Source organism: Pieris rapae, chromosome Z (genome assembly GCF_905147795.1).
Source record: "Pieris rapae chromosome Z, ilPieRapa1.1, whole genome shotgun sequence".
Taxonomy (NCBI): Eukaryota; Metazoa; Arthropoda; class Insecta; order Lepidoptera; family Pieridae; genus Pieris; species Pieris rapae.
In genome coordinates this window covers 6,797,436-6,813,279 of record NC_059534.1, presented here as the reverse complement: position 1 = coordinate 6,813,279, position 15,844 = coordinate 6,797,436, and the positions used below count along the sequence as shown (strand labels likewise).

At 33.1% G+C, this 15,844-nt stretch overlaps 1 protein-coding gene across 3 annotated transcripts; it reads right to left on the bottom strand.

Annotated features, from left to right (window-relative positions):
• Positions 1-3,223: 3,223 nt before the first annotated feature.
• Positions 3,224-15,729, bottom strand: LOC110999613 (F-box/WD repeat-containing protein 7). Of its 3 annotated transcripts, none has more exons than XM_022268789.2 (13): positions 15,537-15,729; positions 14,054-14,462; positions 13,486-13,748; positions 13,012-13,311; positions 12,837-12,920; positions 12,601-12,645; positions 12,069-12,235; positions 9,917-10,132; positions 9,092-9,380; positions 8,530-8,711; positions 7,047-7,272; positions 5,203-5,413; positions 3,224-4,675 (listed from the first exon to the last, which is right to left on the bottom strand). In XM_022268789.2, the coding sequence occupies exons 3-13, from the start codon at positions 13,735-13,737 to the stop codon at positions 4,389-4,391; spliced, it is 2,259 nt and encodes a 752-aa protein (XP_022124481.1). In that variant the 5' UTR covers positions 13,738-13,748; positions 14,054-14,462; positions 15,537-15,729; the 3' UTR covers positions 3,224-4,388. The 3 variants fall into 3 exon arrangements, with proteins under 3 accessions (XP_022124481.1, XP_022124466.1, XP_022124473.1); XM_022268774.2 differs by having other exon boundaries at positions 13,012-13,748; positions 14,054-14,307; positions 14,388-14,462; XM_022268781.2 differs by having other exon boundaries at positions 13,012-13,748; positions 14,404-14,462.
• Between the last annotated feature and the right edge of the window lie 115 nt (positions 15,730-15,844).

Sequence of the window (15,844 nt, the reverse complement as noted above, 5' to 3'; positions counted from 1 at the left end):
TCTATTCAATCTATTCAAAGTAAACAACGACGATTCTGTGCGGTATCTGTCAAAGTATATGATAGGAATTGTCATTATTATTTTACCTGTATGACGTGGTCCATTGTAATTATTGTCCGGGTTCAGATCAGTTTGACGCCATTTTGAGCACAGTATGGCAAGGAAGTTGACGTTAGGTAAAAATGTGAACTATTTCATAAAAAGTTCGTATTGAATACCTTCTAGGTTGCTGCAAATAAAGAAAAGTGGTAGCACATATACGAGGGGCGCTCAAAAATTTTGCGGAACGGCGGGATTGGCGAGGGTAAGCTTACTCGTTGTTAGTATATAATCGGGTTATATGTTTAGTTACTAAGGAGTAAATCGGGAAGAGACTAGCCATATGGAAAAAATGAAGAAAGAAACCTCAAACCATCTTACCAGAAATGTTATCTGTTTATGGGGACTCCGCTCAAGATATAGTCGTTTAAAAACTAGTACATATTCGAAGATGCCCGGCAAAAGGCAAACAGCTTGCAGCATTAGAGCTGTGATTCTCAACCACTGTGCCGCGGCACTTGTGAGCCGCCAAATTTTGCAAATACATAATGGTTAATAATTTCGCATTAAAAATATTTTTATTATTAGCTTGTCATTAATCCCTTATAATTTATTTATATTAATTATTATCCCTAAATAAACATTTAGTTATTATTGTATTATATATTAGTTTATTTCGTATATTTAAAATTTTTGTCATAAACTATTTATGCAGTGTGTTTATAGTATGTAAATAATTTTTATCTTTTTCTTTGTGTGCCGCCGAATTTTGAAATCGTTCAATATGTGCCTCAACAAAAAAAAATTTGAGAATCACTGAGTTAGATTATCAGAGACGACCATTTTGACCATCGTATATCGACATCTTGCTATGACTAAAGTCTGTGCAAGATGGGTCCCGAGAATGCTTTATGCGCATCAAAAGAAAAGTAGAAAGTTTTCGTGACTTTTGGACCACTGTGGAGAGCAAAGGGAGGAAGTTATGGCACGAATTATTACTGGTTATGAAACTTAGGTTTACCATTATGAGTCTGAGTATTGTTGCGACGGCTAGTCGATACGGTTTTAAACAACTACGTCACCCACCCTACAGCCCCCACCTGGCCCCTAGCGACTATTTGTTTCCTAAAATGAAGAACGTTTTGCTACGATGATGAAGTGAAGTCGGCAATTTCTGCCTATATTGACGACCAAGACAAATCTTTTTTTTTTCGGTATTTATAAGTTATTTGACGGATCTGATAAATGTGTGGGGTGAAGGGAGAATACATTGAAAAAGAAAAAATAGTAAGAAGGTTTCATTTCAATACCCTACCCTGTCATTCTAGATTTTTTAAACCTCTTAGCTTAATATATATTTGCAGTTTAGCTTAATAAATATTTTGTTGACTTGTACCTATATTCACGTTGGCCTTTTATGTTTGAATTCCATTATTGGACATTGAGGCTCGAATGCAAAATACCATTCTAGACGCATGGCGTTCCACAAAACAGTTGTTTTTGCAGAAAACTATCGCATTATGGAACCAGCTGCAGTACTTGCGAAAATTATTATAATAATATTAAAATAATATTAATTTTAAAAGGAATTCTATGTTTTCTAATAAACACTTCACTGCAATTATAACATATTTAATCAAAGTTAGAAAATGATTTATCGAATCATGTCTATGCTATTTTGTGCTCACAGGACACAATTTTACAGAAACAGAAATACTTTCATAGTAGTTAAGTGTTGAAAGAGTGAGTAGTTCTAATCTTAATTACAACTTTCGCTTTTAAGATATGAAATAAAACAGATAATGATACATCAATTTTAATTATTTATTAATTACATAAAAGGCATAATTTTTGATAAAACTCAATACGAACATACGATTTTTTTCAGTTTCAGATTTCAGTAATTACGACATCAGATTTTTTAAATTTAAAAAAGAAATAATAATTGGTCAACATAATTCAGAAAAATACAATCAATATTAAATAACACCAAAACGAACTTACAAAATATAATGTCGGAAATCATACATTGCGCGCTTTTATATTTACAAAAATAGATCGTTGCTTAGTTGGTCAGCGTGTCTTATACTAAATTAAAAACAAACGCGAAACGCATACAAGACATCATATTGATTTGAAATAAACAAAGACAGGATGGTGGGTAGCGTGGAGTGCAAGAGCCTACGGTTACAATGTCCGTCGCTTATTGCTTTAGACATTTTAACCGTTCGCTATACTAAATACTATAATTACACTATACCTATACCTCAGTCTTCGTTTAAATATTCAGCCATTGAACGAGTAACGCTAACTGGCCGCGTCGCAGACTTCCAGTCAATTACACAAACGCGTTACGTCTCACATATCGCTGATAATATTTATATACATAGAATAGTAGAAAGAATCTTATAGTATGTGTATACGCTGTAACCTCATATACAGTATTCGTAACTGTTTAACGGCAGGTTAAACACCAAATACATGGGCCTTTTAATTTACAAGGCTTAAATTGAAATCTGAATTTCAGGATTATACATGAATGAAACCTTAGTCTATATTACAAGAGACAAATGTCTGGCCATTGAAAAATCTACAAAATTAACATCACAAAACTGATACATTATTAGGATAATATGTAGAACTACCGTCATATTCTATTACTATGTTTCGTCGTTCAATATTTAATGATACATTTGAATCAAAATGATTTTATTGAAATTATTGCCTATCTACAATAAATATAATTATTATGTTGAGAGATCTCTTCGAGAATTGTGAAGATTGAAAACCTAAGAATAATGTGATTTTTTTTAATTTCATAGTTATTATGCACTGATTGCAGTAATTATAATAAATAAAACACCACGACAATTAATTAATTGAATACAATTGTATATAATATTAACAATGATTAATGGGAACAAATAATTGCAATTAACAAATCAAATTAAAAATAATAATAACAAATTCGACTAAACTAAGGTAATAAAACTAAGTTCTGGCTACGTCCAGGAGTGTTTCACATCGATAAAAAATAAATTTTTAAATAAAGTTGTGGCTTAAACTTATTATTATAACCGAAACGAAATAGTTTTGTAAATCTGTATACTAATAGTATTTTGTGATGATGATTAGCCCATTTACATTATCTCATACAATTGTGAATTGGTGATGTGATAATTTGAGTAACAACTTCCACTTAGGCATGACCTCTCAATAACATCTCTCCTCTCATACATATTTAGATACTGTTGTCCAAATAAAAGAAAAATCGAGAAACGCATACAAATGGGCCAAATACGTAAAAACTCTAAAATAGGCAATTTTAAAAACAAAGCAATGGCACACTCCGTAGTCCGCCCACTATCTACACTATTACTAACATGTAGGGTTTCTACTGTTAACTGAAATTGAATCCTATAACACGAATATCCTCAAAATGTCAGTATTAATTAATGTTAATATATAAATAATTGTCTTAAAACAGAACAGACGCTAAATAAGAAACCCTACAGCAATCCAACTTCACCTTACTCTTTGGGATAATGAAGCATACCGTTTAGTGCAATAATTTGGCAATGCATAATGGCAGCCATCATTATTTACCTATTCAAGATCAAATCTAACAACTACAGTTTACATAAATGGTATAATATTGGTATATCGTAAAATTACGGCAAACAACTGCTTGCCTATACCAGACGGTATGGCTGTGTAGGCACTGCATTAAAATGGTACACAATTCAATTTGACTTGAATCGAGATTATTTGCCTCCTATAACAGGATCAAAATTATTAAAAAATATGAAATTATTTTGCTTGTGAACATTGCACCAAAATCGAATTGATATCCTTTAAGATATAATAATTAAATTGATAAAACGTTAAATTAAATTAAAATGTCATCCCTATAACCTAAGAAAATAGTGCGTGGTCCAAATAAAACGATTAATTATTCTAACATACCATCGTCAATCAAAAACTTAAAATATTACATACACATAATATTATTTAAAAAATCTAGTCACCTACACAGAAGGTAAATTACATTAAAATCATTGTCAAAATATGATCCGATTGACAAACACTAAGATAAATAAAATCAAATCAACATAATTCTTTGCATATTATCATTACATTTTAGATGTGGTTGGAGGCAACATGTCAAAACATGCCGCGTACGGTAATATTATCATAAATTGAGTATTCTTATGACACACAAATGTCTGGTCAATTGTCAAATGTCAACACATTACAGAATTTATGCCTCCCTTTCCCACGCCAGTCTAACACTGCCAAGGCGCATAGAGATTGGCATGTCGGCGCATAAGGCGCCGATTTAGTCTATGCTATTCATCACACTTCCTACAAGCCCCAGGAACGTCAAAGTCGAGGACCAATAGTTTGGTCTCTTCGGTGCCATTTCGGGACCCGACAGCACAAATGAGTTTAGTCGCTGAAGCCCGAATACGCCATACGACTCCGCCAGAACCGCCGGAGCCGAGTTCGACTAGGTTCCTTATAAACTCACCAGTACGCACGTCCCATAACTTCACGGTGCCGTCGTCGGACGATGTTATCACGAAACGGTTACTGGATTGGAGGCAGGTGACCGCCGATTGGTGTTTGTTTGGACCTAAAATTTTTTGAAAAATAAAATTAAATCTGTTTGGCTTTCTATCTTAACAGAGCTTTGTTACAAGACATTTTGCTCTTATTTGTACACGAGTACAATAGACCATAGACATTCCATTATAGATAAATTTGTAGTCAAAGCAATACAACTAAAAAATATTTTACTTATTTTCAGGCAGATTTAATCACAAATAGGGAACTAGAGTAAATAAAATTATCAGTGAAACGATTATTGTTGAATTCACTTATTTTTAGGGGCGTTCAACAAAAAGAGATTTAGCCCTGTCATACGAGATGAAATGAAACCTTATACAAATATATCAGTGAACTTTTAGTCGTGATATTAACAATGAACATTTTTAACGTCATAGCCAGTGATGACCTGTGATTGATTCTAGGCCTTTGTTTGCCTTAAAAAAAATTATAAGTTTGAATAATATCAAACTTAAGCTATAAAAACAAAATCCTTAAGTTTGTGTAGTATCTTCTTTATACACATATATCTTCTGGGCGTGGAAAAGTATTTACCTGATAAAGTGTGAAGACAATGTCCAGTGGTGATATCCCACACTTTAACAGTCGAGTCAGCATTGCCCGAAACGAGAATATTTGAGTTAAGTTCCATGCCCGAAGTCAGGGACTGATGGCCGGTGAGTGTATGCTTCAGCTGACCAGACTCAACGTCCCATACGCGGATCGACGTATCCAAAGAACCACTTACAACGTGCACACCATCAAACTGTAATTTATAATAAGTATATTAGATTTTAAAATATATGTATAATTAAAGAAAACAATTTTTTAATAGTTTGAAGCTATGTATTATTATAAACTTAAATATTATTTTACATATTTTTAAGCACGCGAAACGTGGGAAAATTTAACATAAATTAATAATACATCGCTTCAATCCGTTAAAATAATGTTTTCCTTAAATGTGTAAATTATATTAATAAAAAACAATACTATATATGTAACTTTATATATATAATGATTTAACTATGATATTGTTAAAAAAATTGTCTAGTAGTTTCAACGTGCCACCCTCATCATTCAATCATACGGTCGATCACGTCAGTGCAAAAACGAAGTTACTATGTGCGCATTTAACAGTCGCTCGTCGAAAGTAGTGAGAAAACGGGAACGCCTTAGTCCCAAAAATTCGACGGCGTGTGTCAGGCACAGAAGGCTGATCACCTACTTGGCTTTTAAAATCCGAGTTACCTAAAAGGTTGCAGCACCACTTATATATTATTAACAAAATAATTGTAATAAATACCCCAGTATTTATTCATCTTCCTGGAGTAAAAGTCTTTAACATAGCGATAGTTCCAGTAAATTTGTGCCCAAAGAAAAGAGGATGAAGGTGAACTAGCAATGTGCCAAAAGAAAAAGGAACGAAGCGTGCTAATACTAAAAATACCTAATAGGGATGATAACAAAACTAATAGGAAATAAACATCATCTTCACAATGATGTCTCCTGAGATGTTCCTATAGCCACGGAAATGGGTAGAAATCATAAGGTGCTGGGTTCTACGAAGATGGGAGGATATTCTTAAAAATTTGAAGCCAGCGTCTTGAATGGAAAATGAAAAAACAAGTTTTGCAAGCCACACCAATGGTATTTATCCTGCTTACAAAGTACATTATGGTGTCTCCATGATTAAGCTTTTCGATCATTACCACGCAATCCAAGAAAAAACCGCCCATGATCTTGAAGATCGGAATCGCCATAATTTCTTGGAGTTCGAATGACATTCGAAATTACGGTTTTTCGTTTACAGTTCGTAACGGTGTCGCCATGTATCGTTCAAAGTTATGAATCGGGCCAAAAATCGGTCCAGATTTTGTTGTGACAAACACAAACAGCTATGTGGAATTCTCAGAAGATTATAAGGGCAGAACTGAGAAACCTGAGCATTCTCAGAACCTAGCGCGATGACACTTTTTCTTACTCAAAGAGTTGTATGTGTTTGTGTGTGTTATTTTAATAAAGAAATATTTATTTCTGCCGTGGTGCTATTATATATAATAGTACCACGGCGATCACACAGATATTTTTTTTAATCATTTGTTCAGTTCCTATTAATGAAAGGCGTCTTGTGCATCGTCGTTAGAAAGTCTTCCTGTTAACCCCCAATATTGCTCCGTGGTAAGCATGTCAATTCCATTTTTCGAACAAAGATATTTTACTACTATGTGAACTTAAATTTTACCCATTTTTAAGAACACATTCAGACAAACAAATGACTTCCATTTTAAAAAAATTAGTCTTCTAGTATATATTTATATTCTTATTGGGGAGAATGTATCGCATTATCACTTTTAATCAAACACTTATAGAAAAAAACTTTACATATACATACGTACCTGCAAGCTATAAACCCTATTGGTATGTCCCGCCAATGTGTGCAGGCATTCCCCTGTCTCTGGATTCCATACTTTCACGAAGTAGTCATATGCGCCCGACACAACCACTTTACCGTCATATTGGACACAACGCACCGCCGCTAAGTGACCAACGAGTACGCGAAGACAACAGCCCTTGCTAATCGACCATACGCGTAGAGTTGCATCACGTGATCCTGACACCACTCTGTGGACAAGCGAAAAACTAAAAAACGATATTCACAGTCGAAATCGAGACAATGGCTTGGCAAATGGAAAACGAAATCAAAAAGGTTTCATTGCATTCGCGTTTTTCGGGAATATGAAGCATTGGTATATAGAATCTAGATGATTCTATTAAAAATCGCTGTCAATAATTTCTATAGAAATAATCATATGTTAGCTTTCTCAAACATGTCTTGACAATATGTACTCAATTTACCTCATTCAAATTTATGATATGAATACACAGTTCAAATACTATAATATATTAATCAAAATTCATTTATTCGTGCAATATCACCATCACCGAAACAATGACATATTGTATTGCCAGCATTGCGTTTATAAATCATTCCTTTTATACATATCATAAATGGTGTAAAATATTACTTGATATTAAACATGAAAATAAATTGGAAGCACTCTAGTATATACGTAATTCATATAAGAATGATAAATGCCAAAATCGTATTTTTATTTACGGCATATCGCATTTAATAAGAGATAACAAAATTATTCAAAATCCACAAATAAAATCGCAGGCAGCAGCTGGTATTAGCCTCCGTAGTTTGTTAACGTATTAGCCGTAAAACTCGGAAATCCTGGATACTATTCTCGGCGAAAATCGGATTCGATAAACATTGGTCAACGAAACAGACATAATTAAACCTCAAATTCGACTAGTATATTTAACCAGCCATGTTATTTAATTAATTGGCATAAATAAAGGCCTTGAAGCTAATTATTGCTTGGCCACTATACATTTATCATACGCCTGTCATAGATAGGCAATACTTGACACCATATGATTTAAGTTCGAATCTCGAGATAATAAACGTTTCAGGTTGTAGAACAGAACATATAAACATCAATAATGTGCCTGATGTTAACGGGGAAGCGATAATTTAATAGGTATAGCAAAAGTTTAAGCTTGCTTTAAACGGAAAAGGTATCAATAGATTATGGTTTTCGCATGTAGCACTAATGTAACGCCAGCGCAGAACAATTTTAAAAATATTAAATGCCCAAACACTTTGTTAGTTAACAATATACTAGAATTTAAGAAAAAGTGCACATAAATTGTAAGTTAATACTATAACTAATTTTCAAAATTTCATAATCACCAAAAATTATAAATACACAATATTGCGTATTGATTTTTGTTATGTTTCTCTCTCTAGTAGGATAAAAATTAGTTAAATAAATTAATTAATAAGAAATATAAATCGCATAGCATTCGTACCTATTTTGATGCAAGTGCATGCACCGAACAGTCGAAGTATGTCCGGCTAACACTTTGAGGCAACGGCCTGTCTTCGCATTCCATACACGCAGAGTACGATCAGTGGAACCGCTTATCACAAGATCGCCGATCATTTGCGATGACCACACGCCACCAGAATGGCCGACCAATGTGCGCAGACACTGAAATATTATTTATTATACTTTTATTTAGGCCGCAAATTTGGAACAAATACATGTTACAAATAAAAAAGGTATCTTTTTTATAAACATTAACCAAGTCATTTGTCTTGTTGTCACAAGTCTTTTGATGTTAACTATTTAACTTATTATAACAATATTAAATATAAATATTTAAAAAACATTATCACATTTCCACAAATATATATATGTATATATATTTATATAAAGGGAGTAAACTAAAAAAAATACTTCTCAATCATTCTCGGGAATCAGCTACTTTTAAAAGACAAGAAACTCTTATTAAAAAAATATAAGTTTTTTTCCGTTGAGGCATTGTTAAATCATTCACAATAGCTTCAAGAAAAATTCACAAAACATACCTTCCCTGTAATAGCGGACCATACTTTGAGTGTTGTATCATCACTGCCACTGAGTATGCGATTTCCATAGAACTGTAGACAAGTTATCACGTGATCATCATGGCCACGCATCACTATGGGGTTGTCTACGGGCTTGTGGAGCCAATTGTCTTGAATAAGGGATTGACGCATGTAGGCGGCTTTCCATGGACTTGCGCAACGGGGCATAGAGCGAAGCCGCTTTTTTAGTGTTGTCAAACTTATGCGGCGGCATTGTTCCTTCCACAGAAGATTGTCGTCAGCGAGGAATCTGTAATACATTTAAATTAAATGCTCATTTTTAAATCAGGAATTTCCGTGATAGTGAGCCGGAATTGATCTTGATTCAATACAATGCCACTAAAACAAGTAATAAAAAAATTAATAATATTACCATATTTAATTAACCTATGTTGCTAAGCGTAAAACTGGCTGGACCAATTCGAGTATTTTTTGTCATTTTTTCCTTGAACACTCAGGAAGGCTTATATGGAGAGAAAATGTTTTAAAAATAATATATGTATATTTATTTAGTAATAAGTTTTATTCCGGAAAACTACCAGTTTCTATTGTGGTATAGCAAAATCTTCGTTGGTACGTAAAAATTACATCGTACGTACGTTCGTAGGCTAAGTAAAAAATCATATTAAGCCGAAACGAAGTTCGCGGGGCAACGAATAACTTAAACAATTTAAAAGTGAAACGAAAAGTAAAAACTAATCAATAATTATTTGAGACTTAAACTATGTTGATCAAAAAGAACCATGTCTTTGTTATAACTCAGAAAATTAAAAACAATATTATTACCTCCAATATCGACAGGTTTGTGCAGCTCGTAAGAGGTCCTTGGGCGACAGGTATCCGAGCACTGTAAGTGCCAACTCTTTGGGCAGAAGCGATATGAAGTCCCGTTGGAAAAGAGGTTCTATAGCCTTCATCATGTGGCGCACGTGGCCTGCAGTGCAGCGGCCTATGAGAGCGTCGATAGCTTGAATCTTCTCAACATTCGTCCAGGACTGGAATCTAAATTTAAATATTACTTAATTACATCACAAAAAGGTATTTATAATAACAGAGCTATTTGTTTGCAAATGACATATACGCCGTCACATAAAATCATATATCTCTCACTGTTATCAGAAATAAGAATCCGCTCGCTACTTAATTTGATACATGACCTGTTATGATACATTATTTCGCAAGTCAACAATTTAATTAGAAAATTTACTTTTGTTAGCGAACATTCGAGACGATTTAATAAAAGACGCGGTCCCCTTTCTTTATGTCCAACAACACAATGCTCTCGAAGAAACTATTGTAAATGATTGAATGGAGATGCAATAAGTTACAGTCATATCAATAGGAAGGTCATAAATATGAAAAAAATGCAAGCTGTCTATGCTTTTATTCAAGGGAAATTTATAGATTTAATAAAAATCTTCATACATACTTTCTACGTTGCTGTTGTAACAGTACGACCAAGTTATTCCACATACTTATTATTACTGTGAAATGAACTGCGTGTTATATAAAATATATACTGTGAATAAAGATATGTAAAACAGGTACAATCTTTGGTAAACAGAGTGAACAATCCAAAAATAAACAAAGTATCAAACGACGTAAGACGATCATAAGTATGAAAACAGTTTAGTTTATTTGCGCACCTGGCATTCGTTCTTGTAAAACTTGACAAGCGACCCCCTATGATTATGACTAGTAACTAACAACTATTTATTAAAGTTATGTTATACTGGCCGCTGAACGTGACTTCGTCTACGTAGAAATATCAAAAATTGTCGATTTAGGTTTCTCGTAACAATGTTTCTTATAATACATAGCTGGCAATCGGGAGAAACATGATACATATATACACGGATTAACTTCCAAGACATGTTTGAACGGTATTTTAATATTAATTAATATAACAAATCAGCATTCAATATGAGTAATATAATAATTTACAGCAAAAGGAATGTTTGTCTGAACGATTTTGGTGGCAGTTATTTAATACTATATGGTATATTAACATTAAACTTGATACAATATATTCCTTATAAGACATTTACTGCGCGTTTAATCTGCGTGTAACAATACGACTCTTATAAAAAAATAAAACGACACGAATAACATTCCACGATACACAATATCAGAGTGTACTTGTCGTGTTGTATACATTATTTCGCTAATAAATAACGCAACATGCTATATACATTCACAAACCCTGGGATTCACCATAAATTTGCTTTGCGTTGAAGTCCTTCAATGACTACTAAGAAAATATTAAATATTTCAATCTCGACACCACCCTAATTTGGGAACATTATCTCATATATAAATGTATCTAGCTTGTGATCGATAAATATTAATTAAAACTTTTCGATACCAGAGAATATAAAATACCAAAAAGGAAAATAGCGACTATTCTGTATATAGTTTGTGACTATGTGTGTGTATTCTCTTGAAGAACCACCAACCGTGCATTTTTTAGGATAAACAATATTTAAACTAGTTTGTACCAGAAAAATCGGACTTCGAACCTCATCCGTCCGGCAAAAATAATTCTGGATTTTTTTAGGAAATAAAGAGAATGGTTGGCGTGGTTTGAGTATGCAACTATCATCCGTGAGGTCGTAGGTTCAAACCCCGGCATTGCATCAATGGACTTATTTGTGTGCATTTAACTCGCTTACAAGGTCGTAGAAAATGTCGTGAGAGTAAGCCGTTAACTCAAAAACTCGAAGGCGTCTGAGTGACGCGGTATAATTTACTGACCTATTTTTAAAAACAAATCAACACTACAGTTGCATAACTTTGAGGACCATACCTATAAACGAGTAACGTCACTTTTTGTATACACATAAATCTTAGTATAATGTGTAATCTATAAAAAAACTTTTAAATGCATATATACCAGAAGATGTGCATTATTATTAACAAATATAATAATTGTATCTACCTGTTTAGCCACTGGGTCAAATCGGGCGAAGCTTGATTTATATTATGCTGCAATGATTGAAGTCCCAGGCAAGAATTATTCCATTCGCCGGTGTATGGGACCATAGTACCATCAGGACGAAATCTTTTTGCAGACTGGGGCTGCGGTGGCTCGTAGCGTCTTTTTCTCTGAATTAAACATATGAATTATTTATTCACACTGAATACAAATCGTATGAAAGGGTAAATTTGCAAGTATATAAGCAACAAAATTTGACTTATAACGTCATCATTGTGAATAAGAACAAACTATACGTAAGCAGAATTGTACCTTCAAAGAAACCGCACAAAGTTACTTACTTAAAGGAAAATTCTTTACTCCCTTTGTTAATTAATTATGTAAGAATATTACAATTAATGGCATTGACAAAAATTTTAACAAAAAGTATCCTTCTATATCACAATTTTGAATAAGTATAAAGTTCTGAATATTGTCTTTAACATGTTTAAATTTAATAAAGAACTTTGTAAAGTACTGTCAACAAAAGAATTACCCAAAATCTTTCCTCGGGTTCTGGTTCGTCATCATCTTCTTCATCCTAAAAATAAAGTTGACAATTTTTAATAATTACTTTTATAAAAATATCAAAGCCTGAGTATTTTCATCTCATTAAATTATTAGATATAATCATTCATATATGTGATGCTATTGTGGTGAAATACAGATTATGAAAACAGCAGAATTGTAGTCTTGGCTCATATAATATGCACTTTGATGTCAAAAACTTACCTCAGGTGATGAAAGACAGGTACACCAAGTCTCCTCCACATCATCCTCATCAGAATCATCATCAGGATCGCAATATGCGTAACTCTGCAAATATACATACAACAATTATAAGATTTTAAAATCATTCAAATAAAATATATGTATATGAATTTATATTTATCAAGAAATTACTCACCGAGACTTGGGAACTTCTCTCTCCGTTTTTGGTAGCATCACAAAGCCCCAAAAGCTTTTCGGCATTTGAAGTCGAAGGCACTGTGAAATCCTTACTATCTGAGCTAGTGCTTGCAATACTTGAAGCATTAGAATTAGATCTACCCGATGGCCCACTAACTGCATCAATTTCCATGTTGCTATCATTTGCATTTTCTTCCAATTCCGCCTTATACAATTTTCCCTTCGGAAAATCTTTCTTTTCTGGCTTTCCACTATTAATTAGTTTTTGCATAAAATCTTCTTTCGACATAGATGTTCCCTGTACAAACAACCCTGCTTTATCATGTATCATTTCTTTTAATTTGCTGCCTATAACTTTGTTTGCTTCTCGGCCACAGCCAGGAAGGCCAAAATCATCAGACATGAAATGTTGTAACCTTGCAATTGTTTCTGCACTGGCTATTTTTAATAAATCAGGGTCGACGCTACTTACAGGCCGAGAATATTGTGCCGTAGAAGCGTCGTCTTCATCTACTACCATATTAGAGCAATGTTTAAGAATTCTGTTTTCTTCTTCGAAGTCATCTCTTTCAAGGTCTTCAATTTGTTGGTCATCATTGTTTTCAGTTGGTATTTCTGCAGGCTTTACAATATTGGCATCAATCTTATCTTCCACATTGTTTTCAAAGGAATTTTTGCTTCCTTTAAATATATCACATTCAGAGTACGAGCATGATGGCTCCATTGTGATGTTTTCTGGAAAAGTGCATAATTTTAACAAGTATTCACACAAGTACTTAACTAAAAAAACAGTAATGATTTTACGCTACATTCAATACATTTTCAAAGCTGATATAAAAACAAATTTCAGAAATATGAAATAATTCCAGCGAGTGTGCATTACAGTCAAACAGATTTGAAATTCAAATTCAGTTGAAAATGATCTCAAGCACTCAAACTGCATTACCATACATCAGTATTTATAAGTATAAATTTTATATTTTAAATATTCTTATGAATATAATAGAATAAACTTTAAAATTTCTTTAATTCAAACAAACCTGCGTGATCAGATTATTAAACAATATGCTTGGTTTATATAATCATCCCCTATTCTATTGGTCAAATTGGAAGGAGTAACAGATTTATGTAAAGCCCATAATATATATGCATATTGTGATGCTAAGAGTATTTAATAGAATACACATTCCAAACAGGTTTCTAATTATTGAGAGGTATAATCCATGCCATCTTAAATAATAATCCTTTAAGAACGGCAATCTGCTTCTATTATATCCACTTTGTTTATTTAACTCTGAGAAATGATGATTATATAATCAGGTTTTCATTATACAATATTTTGAATTTAAAAGTAATTTACATATGTGGCTTTACATTTGAAACACCTTACAAAGATAATTCTTTCATTTATTCCATTGCACTTTTTCCTTCTAAGTCCACATAGCCAGTCTGTAAATATTAACACTGTGTTAGTATTATAATTCAATTTAACCAAATTTTAATAATGATACAATATTTACAATATCTAAAAAGCTGAGACAAGAATTTTTGTTATGGGTGCGTTTGTTACAAAGATAACCTAGAAATAGTTGAAATTACAAAACCATAGAATGCCCATATTCAGTGTCATATGCAGTAGACACCAGTGCTAACCATGGCACACAAAAATTAAATTAATCTTATATCTTGTATGTTGTGTATATCTTATATCCTTTAAGAGTTTTAAACTAAATCTATTGGTTTGACTACTTTATTTCTTGAGGAAACACAAGTGTGCGTCAGCTTTGAGCCTGATAAATATTATCTTCGAATACATAAATTGAAAACACTAAAGCCAATTCAGTTATCCCAGTATTAAAATTAATAACAAATATAGGGTACATGGTAAGTGTTCTTCATTGTTCTTCCATTTGATGTTTTGATGCCAAAATCATTTACTAATTTCCTTAGCATTTGAGAGCCCCACAAGGCCATTACTCAGTGCATATTATGCCTCTGACATAATCAAGGCCAATTCAATCATATTGTGATCTATTGAATATATCTTGAATTAACATTATAAACCAATTGAAACCTTAACTCACTACACATAAATAATATCTCTTAACACTAAGTTCGCTAAGATGATACGTAATTACGTATTTCAATTGTCGAAATCATATAAACGGGAAGTATCGCCATGTGTTGTCGTTCAAGAAAAAAATAACTGCGAGATAAAAGGACTCGAACCGTGAGAATATTTTTTTCACTGAACACAGGATTCAGATGCATCCCGTGCTTACAAAAAAAACATCTACCTAGGTGAAGTATGGACAATTAATAACGAATCCGTGACGATCCATTGTATTGAAAAACGCTTGCACGTATTAGGATTCATAAGGATTATGTTAAGAACAGAAACACAGTATTTACCAATAAAGCAGGAATCGATATTTTAGAATCATTTGGCCTGAAAGCACCCTGTAAGACCAAATGAAAAGAAACTAAAACCACGTCCGCTACAAACATTTACTTAACACTCACCTGTTTTTAGATTTCACGGAAGATCTTCATTCGAAGATACTTTGTATTTCCTAAACACACATTTTATTAGCACTTTTAAATTGATGCAGGTTGCAGCATCAAATTGGGTTTAAAATTATTCATATTTAAATTAGAAGTGTGGTGCCTGCATTTCGACAGTCGACATTCGACAATAGTGAATAGTTTTTTTGGCCAGTGAATAGTCTTATGTCTATACTGTAGAGAATAGAGATGGGTAAGTGCCAAATATTAACTGGTAACACTGCGCTGCGCCTAGCTATCGCTCTAACTTCCTCATCGTTCAGCGA